Source organism: Protopterus annectens, chromosome 8.part0 (assembly GCF_019279795.1).
Source record: "Protopterus annectens isolate FY-2018-M chromosome 8.part0, PAN1.0, whole genome shotgun sequence".
Lineage (NCBI taxonomy): Eukaryota > Metazoa > Chordata > Ceratodontiformes > Protopteridae > Protopterus > Protopterus annectens.
In genome coordinates, this window is record NC_056741.1 from 982,378,778 (window position 1) to 982,394,014 (window position 15,237).

Consider the following 15,237-nt stretch of genomic DNA (forward strand, 5'->3'; position numbering starts at 1 on the left):
AAGTCTGCAAATTATGCATTTTACCATAGAGATGGGCATGTGACAAGTGGAAGTTCTCCACTCAGTATTGTGCAGACTGCTGAGGAAAGTGTTCCCTTGCCAGACAAGTGTATCCTACACAAGACAACATAAACTAAAATGTTTACTTTTTTCCTTAGGCAATAAACCACGTTTGCCTGCTGCCAAGTGGAAATCAAATGCAGATTAAGAAAAAAATAAAATAAAAAAAATACATATTGAGAATAATTGCAATGTGATCTTTAAACAGGATTAGAATCATGCATATGTGCCTTATTTCTTTTAATTCATTTCAGTTGTGCCACACAGAGAGTTATGTGACAGCTGTATTTTCTTTACTATCCAGAGTGCTGACTGTCATGCAATGCCACCAGGCTGGTTTGCACAACATAAGGCATCCTAAACTAAATTTTTAACTTTTTTCCTTAAGTTGTGAAAGTTCATATCATGCTGCCAAGTGGTGCAGAAATGCAGAAGGCAATAATTATCAGAATTTCATACAACTTCATTAAAATAGCAACCTAATATGAAATGAATCAGTGTATATCTTGCAATGAGAAGAGATACCATTGCATTATACTGATTCATTCAATCTTATCACATTTCCTTGTTACATCAGTGCTATACTGTATGCCTCACAATATCAGGACTTTAGCTATTGCCATAGAAATGTAGAAAGGCACAGGGTGCAGAAGAAAATCTTTCAGTATTCACTCAGCACACATGATTAATATAATTCAAATCACCTATCTGTCTGTCACTTTTAGTCAACATCGACATTACTTGAGTTTCCCACATCACAACATCCATGCACCAAAATGAGTGTCAAGATTTAGTATGACTTATCTCAGTAAAATGACTTTTCCACCATGTATCACCTGTACTGTTTCTTTAAGCTCAATGCATTTATACATTATGCCACACAAACTGGAGTGTGGCAACTTCAAATTCTTCATTCAGTATTGTCCAGACTGCTGAATAAAATGCAACAATGCCAGTCTTGGTTGCATTATTGTTGGCAGTCAAAATAAAATTTCGCATTTTTACCTTGCCAGTCAGTGAAGCGCAATGCCAAACACATTGCATGCAAATGATAAAGGGAAAAACAGAAAATAAAATTTGAATCAAATACTATATATGTACATTTTAGATGTTTGATTAGCTTTGTTGTCTTACAACAGGAACCTGTATGGTTTGTGTAGCTCAGAGTGTACATTGTACCTTTAAGCACCATTCCAGTCTGTGGACACGTGCATATAAGTACTGAGCATGTGCAAGCAAGGGTGCCATTTTGAGTGATCAGCAGGAGTGAAAGCATGTATGTGTGTAGCAGTCAGACAGTTAGCTAGTTCATTTAGGTTTTATGTTCCAGTCATCCATCCTGATGTGTTTGTGTGTAATAAACAACTTAAATGAACACCAGTCCTCATCCTCTTATTTGAATACACAAGACGAGCAACATGATGTCAGAATGGGATCCAGAGTAAAATTTCTTCAGAACCATGAGGCACGCAGTTACAGTTGGAGGAATATACAGATGTGAATCATCCAATGCTCAAATGACTTTCAAACAGGTCAGAAAGATAATTCCAGGTACTAAAACTCATTTAAATGATTTTTTACTCAACAAATATAAAACGAAGCATTTAAAATGTTCAAAACAAATTTCTAATTAAAGGAAATGTTCAGAACTATGACATATTGATAAACATAGTTGCAATGCTTATGAAAATGCTTGAAATAACTTCTGAATTACATAAAACGTATAAAAAAGGAAAACAGCCATATTTTTCACTATGAGCTTCTTTTCATATTAACTAAAGCTATTTGAAATATCCAAGGTGTGCAAAGTGTTGGCAAGTGTGCACAGTATTACAGTACAGTTATTTCACAAAATACAGTAATTTCAAAGAGATTGTGCATTTGAATATTTTTCAAGTACCTGGTATGTGTGTTTGACATAATTGCAAGGGCCAAGTCTGCATTGTGTAAGGGGCAGTTTGTTTGCATGGCAGAATGATTTTGCAGACCTGTTCTACTTGCATTTGATAATAATAGTACAGAGAATTGGAGAGCATTTGAGCAAGAGTATGATATTTTCATACAGGCTGCCTTTTCTGATAAAGACGCACATACAAGGGCATTTATTCTGCTTAATCTATCTGGTTCAGAAGCCATTGAAAGAGATCATTCATCTGTGTATGCACCTGCTCTGTTTGTAGGGGCGGAGGAAGACTGCCATACTGTGGTACCGGCTGACACACTGGAAGACCCTGAGTGCTTAAAATGTAAATTTAGAGAAATTTGCAACCCCCAAATGAATATTACAGTGGAAAGGCACATATTTTACACAAGAGATCAAAAGCCTGGTGAAATGTTTGCAGCATACATAAATGACTTGAAAAATAAGGCAAGAATGTGCAGAGTTGGTGATCTAAGATATCAGTTGATAAAAGACAGGCTTGTTTGTGGTATTAAAGATGATGCAGTGATAAAGATTTTGCTTTGAGACAGTAATTTAACTTTGAGCAAGTCCATAGAGAATTTTCAGATATATGAGCTTTCAGAAAAGCACATAAATATGCTTACAAATGAGAAAAGCATGCTTGCAGTGCCTTCCAGTGCTAATGTTGACAGTATGCAGCACGAGGTTAAAGGATACAGGCCTAAGGGTGTGGTCGCTTCAACAAAATCCAGAGTAGCTACAGTAAAACCCAGGGCACACTCAGTAAAGCAGAGGAGTGATTCAGAAAAACCTGTGACAAGTCCCATAGTTAACTGTCCTAATTCTGAAGGTAGCCATGAGCCCAAGCAAGAGAAGTACTTAGCTTTTGGTCAGCAGTGCCACACATGTAAAAAGTGGAATAATTTCAAAAGGGTCTGTAAATCTAAAGGGCACATTCTTTTATTAAAAGAGAGCATTCAAAGAGGCAAGTTGATCAACTAGAAAGTTGTGACCCTACTTTTTATGTTGATGGTGTGGCTGTGCTTGGTGAAACAGTCAAAGCAGTAGATTTTTGGACAAATAATGAAGTATTTTGTACTGTTCTGTTTAATGGGAAACCTGTAGAGCTGAAGGTTGATACTGGTTCAAATTTTAATGTTACGTCAGCAGAAATGTTTGCTAGAGTAAAAGCTGGTGAGAAGCTTCATTTGGCAAAGTGTGCGAAGCTTGTTACTTATGGTGGTGAAGAAATTCAGAACAAAGGCTCAGTACTGTTTTCATGTTATTCTGCTGAGAACAGCTATGATTTGCAATTTTTCATAGTCAAGAGACAAGTGCAGGCATTATTAGGCCTCAAGGACAGTTTGAAAATGGGACTGCTTTCATTTAATAGAGAAGTCCACCATATAGGCACGTGTAACAATGAAAATTTCACACAAGCTATTTTTTCTGACTCTTCTGATATTTTTAAGACAAGAGAAGCAAACTCCCAGTTGTGTACTCCATGAAGTTAGACTACAAGGTAAGCCAAATCATAAAACCAGCACGGAAAGTTAAAATAGCCATGCAAGACAGAGTCAAAGATGTGCTAGACAGAATGGTGTGTCAAGGTGTAATTTGTCCAGTAGAAGAACCAACTGAATGGGTACCCTGCATGGTAGTAGCTCATAAGAAAAGCTCAGATAATACTAGAATATATATTGATCCAAGGGATTTGAAAAAAGCAGTAAAAAGACCTTATCATCCAATGTGTACAATTGAGGAAGTTCAGCTCTTATGGCAAATTCCACAGTTTTTTTCTGTCTTAGGTGTTTTGGCAGATTTTGCTTGACCAAAACTCTTGATTGCTAACCACTTTTAGTACATCATTTGGAAGGTACAGATTTTTGAGAATGTCATTTGCAATAAAATCTGCCTGTGAAGTCTTTCAATGTGTGATGGTACAATTTTTTTCTGGCTAACCATGTGCTATTATACTAGATGATATTGTTGTAGGAGACAATGGTGAAGTTGAACATGATAGAAGCCTCAGGAAAGTTCTGGAACATGCTCGTGAAGTGACTCTTAAGCTGAATCCTCTGAAATGTAAATTCAGGCTGCAAGAATTTACTTATGTGGGTCATTTGTATACCACTTCAGGTTTATGACCAGATCCTTCCAAGCAAACTGTAATTCTTGAGATGCCAGCTCCAGGCAATGTCCAAGCCTTTCAATGTTTTCTTGGCATGGTCAACTATTTGGGCAAGTTCATTCCAGATTTGAGTGAGCTATCACACCGCTAAGAGAGCTGACATGTAGAGATGTAACCTGGTCTTGATTGGAACAACACCAAAGATTATTCCATGTCCTGAAACAGAAAATTGCCAGTCCATCCACCTTAAGATATTATGATGTTCACAAACCTGTAACTCATTCCTGCGATTATTCAAAGTTTGGTCTTGGAGCATTCATTCTTCAAGAGGGCAGACCAGACGTCTATGCACCTAGAACTCTAACCTAAACTGAGATGTAGTATGCTCAAACTGAAAAAGAAGCCTTGGCAATTATGTTTTCATGTTCAAAGTTTTATGATTATATTTATGGCCAGCCTTTTCAAATCGAAAATCACCACCAACCTTTGGTCACTATTTTGAAAAAGCCAATGCACACAGCTCCTGTCAGATTGCGTTACATGATTTTAAAATTACAAAAGTACAATTTCAATCTTGTTTGCAGAAAAGGTAATCTTCCTTATCTTTCTGATACTTTATCTAGATTGCCCAGAAAAACACTGAACAGCATGAAAATGAGAAAACTGATTTTGAAGTCATGGAATTGAGAAAATTTTCTTCCACATGTCTTGATGAGCTTAGAACTGACACAGCTTCAAATCCAATTCTCCAGAAGCTCAACCACTTCATCAGTTGAGGATTGCCGTCAAAGCAATCTTGTTTACCAGTAGATGAGCAGCAGTATTTTCCTTACAGAGATGAGATTCTGCTGGAAGATGGTATCATCATGAAAGGTCCAAAAGTGATTGCTACAAAATCCTTGCAACAAGAGTATATTAAAATATTGCATCATGGCCACACAGGAGCTGATTCTGCCAAAAGAAGGGTGAAAGGACTAGTATTTTAGCCTTCTATGTCAAAAGATATTGAGAAGAAACTCTCGTCTTGTCCTGTTTGTAATAGTACTTAACCACATCAACAAAAAGAACCACTTGAGCTAAGCCAGATTCCTGAACTGCCCTGGTTGACAGCAACAACATATATTTTCAAATGGAATGGTCAACATTACTTGGTGTTAGTAGACTCTTATTCAGATTGGTTTGAGACTGACCTTCTTCCTAATCTCATGTCCAGTACTGTCATTATAAAGTTCAAGAGACATTTTTTCTGCCCATCATAGTCTGCACAAAGGCATTTCTGAGAATGGTGCACAGTTTTCAAGTCAGCAATTCAAAAGATTTGTTGAAACATGGGACTTTGTTCATGTTACTGGTAGTCCTGAATACCCACAATCTAATGGTTTGGCTGAATGTGCAGTTCAAAGTGCAAAACAGCTGTTGGAGAAATCAAAACAACACAATACTGATGTTTTTCTTAATCTGCTTAATCTCAGAAACTTTCTTTGTGACAATTTACTTGGTTCACCTGCTCAGTGACTAATGTCGAGACAAATCAGAACCCACACTACAAGTCACTAAGAATTTGCTGATTCCAAGTGCTAAAAACAACAAAGCAGTAAAAGTTCAACTCATAAAGAAGCATTTGTCCCAAAAGCCTTACTGTAACAAAACCAGCAAGCCTCTGACTCCATTAAAAGGAGAGATAGTGAGAATCCAGACAGCAAAAGGATTTGACCAAATAGGACTTGTGAAACATTTGTGTGTGGAACTGCGATTGTACAGCATTGAGTTGCAAGCGATGGAATTCAGGCAGAATTGGAAACATTTACTACTGGTGTCTGAGCCAGTGTTACAGCATCTTGCCTGTAATGGAGAATCAAATTATCAGAGCGATTTGCCCAATGTTCCTATTCCAGAGAACTTTTCATTGTCTGTTCCTGTTCCTGAAAGTATCCCTGAAGTTCCTGAAGCAGAACATTCCCCATTGTCTGTCCCTGTTGCTAAATGCAGTTCTGATTATTACGTTACAAGTTCAGGTCATATCTCAAGACCTAGTCCCAGATACATGGCAACCTGGACATGACTGTTATTTTTGTATATGTCTGTATAATTTGCATGCTCATCTAATTGTCATTTTCATTTGCATGACAGAATAGTCAAAGAGGGAGGATGTAGATCAGAGTGTGTGTTGTACCTTTAAGAGCCATTCCAGTCCATGAGCACGTGTATATAAGTACAGAGCACATGCAAGAAAGAGTGCCATTTTGAGTGAGCAGCTGGAGTGAAAGCATGTATGTGTATAGCAGTCAGTCAGTTAGCTAGTTGATTTAGGTTTTATGTTCCAGTCATTCATCCTGATGTGTTTGTATGTAATAAACTACATAAACAAATACCCAGGTCTCATCTTCTTATTTGAATACACAAGACGAGCAACAGTTTGAACCCCAAACAAGGGTATTAAGAACAATAGTTGAAGAGTATTTCCAACATTTGCCACAGACAAAGATATATATTTTCAAGGAGAAAAAGTGTTTAGATGTACTGATCAGGTCACATTGAAAGTGCAACAGAAACAAGTTATGAAAGTTTCCTTTCTCATTTGACAGTAGATGTGTGGATGATTATGATATTGCCAACAGTTAGGATGCCCATGTACTTATACAATATTAAACAAAAGCTACAAACACTGTGGTTGTATTCCTCTCTTTCCTTATGGTGCCTCATTCCCTTATATTTGCTTTCTTCACAGCAATTCTATCTCTGTTTTATTACATATGTTATCTGTATCAGTGCTCAAAGTACTCCCTTGAATATGAACAACATTGCTTACTAAGGGATAATAACTGTGGTCGTTAAAACCAGCATTTGAATGTTATGAATGTTGCTCTCCTAAATCAGTCAGTGTATTTCAGACTTTTTGGTAAGTCTCTTTTCCGTAACACACCCCCAGTAAGTGTACATTAGAGATGGAAGACTGTGACATCCTGATTGTTCCTGCAGTCAGAGTAATCATAGACACCTACAAGCCATTAGCAGGCAACACTTCTCAGTGCTCATCCTTGCAGTGCCAGGTCATGTGCATGTAAACATATAGCTCCTTACATCACATTTACATTCACTACACTTAGTGAAAATTGTGGTATTCAGAAATGCTAATTATTTAACACCTCATTTACATATTCTCAGTGCACACAGGGCTGACTCTGCACTATATAAAGGTAGTCATGTAAGCTAATGCCATTGTAACATTCCAGGAAGCTCTTTAGATCCAGAGAGCTCAATACAGCTAAAAAAACACAACTGCCCATATTTCAGACACAGTACACCTATGCATAGCCATGACATGGGGATCTCTGTCATAGGACAGGTTGATGGTGACACACTTGATCAGGGTAGGTTGCAGAGATAGTAGCTTCTCCCTGTAGCCATCATAAGGGTGTGATGACACACAGGTGGATTGGTTGAGGGTGCTTGGAGAAGGCCTGCTGTCCACTTTCCTCCTGATGCTGGTATGTCAGTAGATATCAGGAGATGTATGCATAGGGCCATAGTGAAGGTATAGGCATCTTCCACTAGGAGCAGAAAAGAGATAGTCTGACTACTAAACATCATACATCCTGACCTTCATGACTTCCTGAACCATGTGGGCAATTCCTTGGACAGTATGAATGACACACTTAATTGGGCAGTGTCTGTGATGGAAAGTCTGTTGATGGGGGGGGGTAGCATCCATGTGGCCTGAGAGCCAGTTCATCTTCTGATGTTAGCAGACATGGCCATGCAAGATCTTGCTCCCATACTGACACTGCATCTACTGCTCCATTAGTGAATGTGGTGTCCATTCACAGACAGGGTAGGCCACAGGGGCATGGCCCTGGACATAATTTTGAGAAGAGCAAGTCCAGCAGACATTACCCACATTCAGGTACCACCTCGACTTTTAGTCAGGGCCAAGAAAATAGCTGTGGAACTCCTAGCAGAGGTGGTTTTCATGGTCAGAGGCAACTACACTGAGCTGGCTACCGTACAATATACAGCTTACAATTTCTTAAGATGCCAGGACATGGTGCTAGCACAGTGTTTGATTGTCCTCATGCAGACAAACTCATGCTGTTAAAAGCTTCACTTGCCCATATCACCTCACACACATGCAAACTATCTAAACAGTACTGCTGACTGCTGTACATCCTTTGTTACCGGTCCTGAATACTGTATATGAATACTGTATAATCTGATAGATGCATGTGTTTCTTACTCGCAGACATTCACTTTTTTGATGTCAACCTTCCTGTCCTATAACCCCCACACACACACACACACACACACACACACACACACACACACACACACACACACACACACACACACACACACACACACACACACACACACACACACACACACACACACACACACACACACACACACACACACACACACACACACACACACACACACACACACACACACACACACTGTGCAAATGATGATGACTGCACCCTGACCTTTGCACATGTTTTATACTTAGGGTTGCATATATATCTGAAGGACTCTGTGGATAGCTATTGCTTACTTATCAATGAAGAAAAAAAGTGTTTGATTTCTTGTTCCTACTCATTTGTGAATGATTGCTTCTGTAGTTGTTGACCCTCATTGTATTTCAGTTAGTATTGCCATTACAGCATTGGAAGCATTAGGTACTTAAGTCTTACTTCTTGGTATAGTTGTACAAACGAGGGTGTAATTGACCTGTTCCATGTTTTATAGATGGTGGTCAACTGAAATGCTTGATGCACATTGTTGTTTCTAATACATAACTGCATATTGCAAAACTCTGACAGAAGAGATATTACTGACAACTGAACATCTCAGACAAATTCTCTGCTTAGGGGCATATACATATTTCCATATGAGAGTAATCAGTTATGAAAAACTTTTTTTTTCTTTACAGATTCTGCACTTGCCTTGTCATTACTGCAGGTACAAATTGTGTCCTTGAGGGTTGTCCCTGTCCGATACTGTCAGAGCACAGCCATTGCATGGTTAAGTAAAGGTTGTGGAGTTTGATAGGTATTAATTTTCCTATTTATATGTGTAGAAACTTTCTTTCTGTTGATGTACATCCTTCCCGGTTCCCCAGGTGATACTTTTATTTCTATGCATGTGCAGTCTATGGCCCATAACACTTCACTGCATAGAATTCCTGCATGATTCTTGCTCTCTCATCTGGGTTTTGGGGGCAAAAATATGGTCCCTTGCATGCAGTAGCACTGCATTTAGAAACTGATGAAATATTCTGCAGGCTGATGCCTTTGACACACCTGATATTTCCCCTGTAGGTCTCTGGAAAGTACCAGTAGCTAGTATACATACTGTAATGCTAAACATACCTTTGTTTCCATTCAGACAGGTTCTCCATGATTTCCCTGGGGCCTGAGGTGGGGATGGCAGAGGCTGCATGTTTCCTGCAGCATTTTATGTTTCCCTGGCCACCCTGTATATCTAAGTAATTTCTGTGTCATGCAGTCCATGAAAAAAAAATCTGGGGTCCAAACACCCTTCTTCCTTGTGCCTGAGGTCTGGCAACAGCAACAGCAGCACGCTGGTGTAAAGCCTGTTGCACATACACTGTAATAATAGCAGTAGCAATCCCTAACATGCTTTTTCTATGTGTAATTGTGCTGTATTCCTAAGAGTTTTGGTGTGCAGGGCAAAGGGAAGGATCCATTAACAGCTACACTAAGTACACCTATCATACTGGCAACATGGCATGCTGTCAACACATTTATGTGCTGTTTGGTATTCATTAAATTGCTCAGCATGATGTGTGGAGCAGACAAATCTAGATAAATGTCAAGGTACAAGCAAATTAAACAATCCAACATGGTGAAGCTATTCAGGAAGTAATAAACCAATCCTGTACACTCAGTGTAGACTTTTGGAGCAAATTTAAAGGTACTATGACATTCACATGAAGGGCAGTTCACCTTGGCCATGCTGAATGCTAATGACACATTCTGCGGGGGGTATGCTAATTAGCCATGTGCTTAAAGGCATCTACATGGCTGTGTGATTCAAGAAATTACTTGTCTGTGTAGATCAGCATGGCCATCTTGTCTGTGTAGTGCATGGACATCTTAACCATGTTGCACAACTGAACATGGACAAAAGGCTATGTTCAACTACCAAGCATGAACATTGTAGAGGGGAATCACTAGACACCAGGACTTATGGTTAAAGTGTGATAATAGTACCAACAGTAAAACAGGGATCAATGTGAGTGGGGAGTGCACTAGTCAATAGGGTGTACTTTGTAATATGCAGTCATGGTACTAACTGTAGTATGGAAATTATGAGTTAGACTGATGTATTAGACACCAGGGATTACTTTGCATGGTGCTGTTATGCATCAGTGGTAGTATAGTGATCAGGGTGGATGCAAAAGACACCAAAGATGACTCTTAAAACTGCTATAATGGCACCTATGGTAACACAAGGATCGAGGGGTTTGGGATGCACTAGACATCAGAGATTATGCTTTAAATTGCTGTAATGGTATCAACATTGTAAAGTGGATCAAGGCTGGGGGGACCATGGAACCAAGAATGACTGCTTAAAGTGTTGTAATAGCACCTGCATCATAAGAGTGATTTGGTGGGGGATACAATAGACCACTCCAACCTAAGAGATATGTGCTACAATGACAATAAGTATTACAGGGATGTGGTGAACCATGGGAAGGCAGATTAGGTAGGAACAGGTATAGGAACTGGTGTGTGTGTGTGTGTGTGTGTGTGTGTGTGTGTGTGTGTGTGTGTGTGTGTGTGTGTACTCGTGTGTGTGACTGAGGGGTGAATACCACTGCCTACACGAGCAGCAGGTTACTACCACAATATGCAGATCAGCCACGGTCTGCATGTCATGGAAGTAACTGATATTCAGCAAAAATGCAAATTAGCCAATAATACAATCTAACTTCATTTTGGCTAACTTGTTTCTGAATTGCTAATGGGCACATCATAGATAAAGGGCTTGTGTTAGGGACTGTGATGAATTCTCAGGTAAGTGAATGAGATAAAATATTCCCATTCATGTTATATGTATTCTGTTTTTTGTTATCTTGTTATTCAGTGTAAATACCTAAACCTCAGTAAACTAATTATCAGATAAGCTGCGAGGACTTTCCCTCATGGAAAAATGATAAAGCATCATGTCAAGTTCTGAGTCAACTGAATGGATAACTTCCAATGTTGCTGAAGTAGAAAATAAATGTGTGTGTAAATATATAGAGACTTATTATACAAATTATACACTATTTTTATTAATTTTCTCTAATGGGTAAGGAAACAAGTACTATTTTCCATCAGTTTTACTTCCCTTGTGATCAGCCTTTTGCCACTCAGTGCACCAAGTAGCCTTTGTTCTGCCTTCTTCTTTCGGTTGCTCCCATTAGGGTTCACCACAGCAGATCATTGGTTCACAGAATGAGTGGCAGCAGAGTTTTATGGTGTAGAGTTACCAGTCCAGCACCCAACCTTCCTCAGAAGGCATACACATGCTCACAGTCACACCTAAGGCCAATTCAGAATGTCTAATCCACCTGCAGCATGTGTTGGGAATGACATGACATATATAAAATTATCTTCACTTTTTTGCTGACACAAATATTTTAGAGTCTCCGCTATAGGTGATCAAAGTGAAATTTCCCAAGAGTTAGTTGCCTGAAGAAAAAGATGCAGAGTAACATAACACTGATCTCTGTTTAAGATAGGAAATCATTGCTGGTTTGATTTACAAGTATGCCCAAGGAGTTGATTAACTTCTTTGTGGAATTTCTCCATTCTTTGTGTTGGTGTGACCATGGAGCTGATGTATATAAGATTGTGATGTGGAAGAATTGTTTCTTCCAACAGTGGGGGTGCAAAGCCACCACCTCACCCCACCCCCACCAAAATGCTCAAAGTTAACCTTTTCATCCTTCTGTGTTTTGGGCATTATTTTTCAGCATTTGTGATGCTCAGAGTGGTTCACTTTGATGAACCATAGAAGAGCCTGTTTCAGAGTGCATAGTCTTCACTGAAGTGTATACAAAGAACTGAGTCATTATTTAGGCCTTTATGGATCTATATTTTCTATTTCATTTTCCATTTATTTGCATAAGAGAAGAGAATATTTTATCCTTCCTCAACAGAAATGTTGTTAACATTCCAGAAATAACTCACTGCTTTTTCAGGGAAAGACATGATAACCTGTGTTATCTGCTGCAGCAAAAGCTATTGGGATATTTATTGAGGACTTCTAATGTGTTGTCAGAATGAACTAAACTGCTAACATTAAACAGGATTATATAAGATGCTCCCTGTCATGCCTTCATTCTTCTCCATTATGAACCTGCTTCTTTGCACTGATGTTTACATTTTTTGGTGATTTACAGTGTTAGGAGAACAAATTAACTAACGTGTGTGGTACTCTTACTGGTTCCTGTAGAACTATGTTATTTTGACACAGCATCTTACGGTTTTATCACAAAGTTATACTGCATCCCTGATGCCTGGGGGAAAACTGGAAGTGTGACATAACTGAAATACCAACAGGCTTCTAGTCTGATTACAGATCGGATCACCAAGCCATGAAGCATGCAAAGTAACAGAAATGTATCCTTTTGTGCTAGAAGTTAAAACGATGACAAAAAATAAATCAAATATTTACCTTTACTCAAGTTGAGAGTCAACACAACTGATGGTATACCAGCTTTCTTGCCTAAGTGAGGTATTATCTGGAAGGAATAACTCTGGTCTGCCTGAAATGGCTGTACCACTGTAGAATATGAGATGCTGCTGTTCAGTATCTGAATGATATTCCAGCTGTCTGCAGCCCTTGCCAACTGAGTAATTGCTGGACCTTTCATCTGCACCAAGAAATGGGTAAGTACTGCAGTTTTTGGCACCTTCCAGGTAAGTGTCACAGAAGATCTGTTTGAGTCGGATAGTGTAAAATCTGTCACAGCAGGATCTGAAGAAGTAGTAGTAAAAGTCTATTAATTTGAGAGTTAAGATAGTGAATCAAAGAAGGATTATTTTAGACAAATTAGTTCATCAGAAACAGCCTTAATGATAAACACATTTGTTGGAGTTGGTAGAGCATGAATAAATTAATTATTTATGTAGTTAGTTACACAACTTATTCACTTTCACATCTCCATCCAGCAATCACATGCACACCACAATATGACCTTTTTTTCTGGAATAAAATAGTTGTGAGATTCCTAGGCATGATGAGTAGGATGAGCAGTACTTAGGGATAGTATTTTAGGAAATGCACAGAAAAATCCCAAATGTGATTTACAATAAGGAGCCTTGCAGGAATGTAACTAGATGAGAGTGTGCAGGGTCTGCACGTGGTACACAAAAGGTATGAAGTGCAGTACAGCGTGTGTAAATAACATTGCTAATCTACTAAATAGACAACCATATGGAGCACCAAGGATATTATGTTACATGTACTGCATGGTGGCTGCCTCACACATCTGACACGGCTCATTTTGTTCCACAGCTAGGACACAGGAGGTAACACAATGCCTTTTGGTGTCAGCAAAAAAGGTACCCTAAACTCTGTGTGACTATTTGGTCATACATATGTATGAAGAATTGTACTCATACATGTGACCACAGAGAAATGGAAATATAAAACATCATTCTTGCAGACTGTTGCCACTAATGCAAGAGTTCACTTGCTTTATAGTTGTACCCACTTTCCAATATGGGAAATTTTTTACAAGTAATGTGACCTTGAAACATAATAGTGCAATGGCATCACACATGGAGAACCAGTCAATTTTGAGATGAAAATAGGATTAATATGCAGGAATGGATAAATAGCTTCACACAGATTCAGAACATTATGAAATATGTGGTCTATTTCTGATTTCTAGTTGTTTTGTTCTTTTACAGTACTTTATTCATATACTTAGAAAACGTAAGTACTGTGGAACTATGCTGCATGCAGACACACAATGAAACAGGCAGAAACTCATTGAAAGCTTGCTTAACCCTGGAAGAAGCTGACATTTGTGCAGTCATAGAAACCTGGTTCAAAGCTGCGGAGAGCACCCCAGCCATACCAGGTTAGTCATCCTATCATTCATTGAGACCCCAAACCATGGGCAGCAAAACAAAAGGAAGTGGAGTTGCAATATATATAAAAGACATATACACCTCTAAGCTGGTCAAAGAGTATGATGCACAGGAAACATCCCAGGCACGGCCAGCCTTAGGCATAGGTGAACTAGGCGACCACCTAGGGCGCCGTACAGGCTGGCCTTGTAAAGGACACCTTATGTATTTATTTATTATTTTAATTAATATAAAGTTTGTGCTCTTCTTTGCACTGGAACCAGAGGGCGGAGGGCGGGGGAGGGGAGGGGAAGCGAGCACCCTCCCACTTACAGCTGAGGGTTGGCCAGGAGGCTAAAAAAAAACTTTAGTTTGTGGTGCGAGAGGCTTCTCCTTTAAGGAGAAACTTGTGTGCGTCATGACGCCAATGTCATCTAAATGCATTCGGCAGTTCATGAGACGTGCACGTAGATATGTGTCTTACTCCCTTCTGCAAACTGTGAACTGGTATGTAATGGGGGCTCTAGTATGCTAAGCTTCGGCACGGCATCAGCATGCTTGCATTAGACTTTTACTACTGGATTGACTTAGAAAACAGTCCCACACTATCGGGAAGAGATTTCTTGTAACATGTTATGTTAGCGTTGAGTTAAAAAAATCATTGTTTTGTGCAGTGATAATTTTTGTATTTGCAGCTGGTGTAACTTCCTTCCTTTGGTGAATGAAGTTTGCTGTTTTTCTGGGACTGAAATGTATCATTTAATATGTATTCATTTTTTAACCAGCTAGAAAATTGATCCATTGAACTTTTTTGTGTAGCTTCAGCTCAGGGGTGCAGTAAAATAGAATATCCCCTCCTCTCTCTGTCTCTCTCTCTCTCTCTCTCTCTCTAATTTATTTAAAAGGGGGTGCACAGCTACGTACAATCAAGTACTAGCTATGCAACTGCACTCTGTATTAACAGTAGTGATAGAAAATAGAGGATAAATAAAAAGGGACAATGAGTGTAGTAGCAGTGACAGGGAGAATGAAAGGATCTAGACCAGTATGAT

The 15,237-nt window shown here is 39.0% G+C and overlaps 1 protein-coding gene across 1 annotated transcript in view; it reads right to left on the reverse strand.

Annotated features, from left to right (window-relative positions):
- Positions 1 to 13,066, reverse strand: part of LOC122809187 (V-set and immunoglobulin domain-containing protein 10-like) — a 156,011-nt gene extending 142,945 nt beyond the window's left edge. Inside the window, exon 1 of the mRNA XM_044080491.1 lies at positions 12,783 to 13,066. Coding sequence (XP_043936426.1) covers positions 12,783 to 12,981 — 199 coding nt within the window. The 5' untranslated portion in view covers positions 12,982 to 13,066. The remainder of the gene's footprint in view (positions 1 to 12,782) is intronic.
- Positions 13,067 to 15,237: the final 2,171 nt, after the last annotated feature.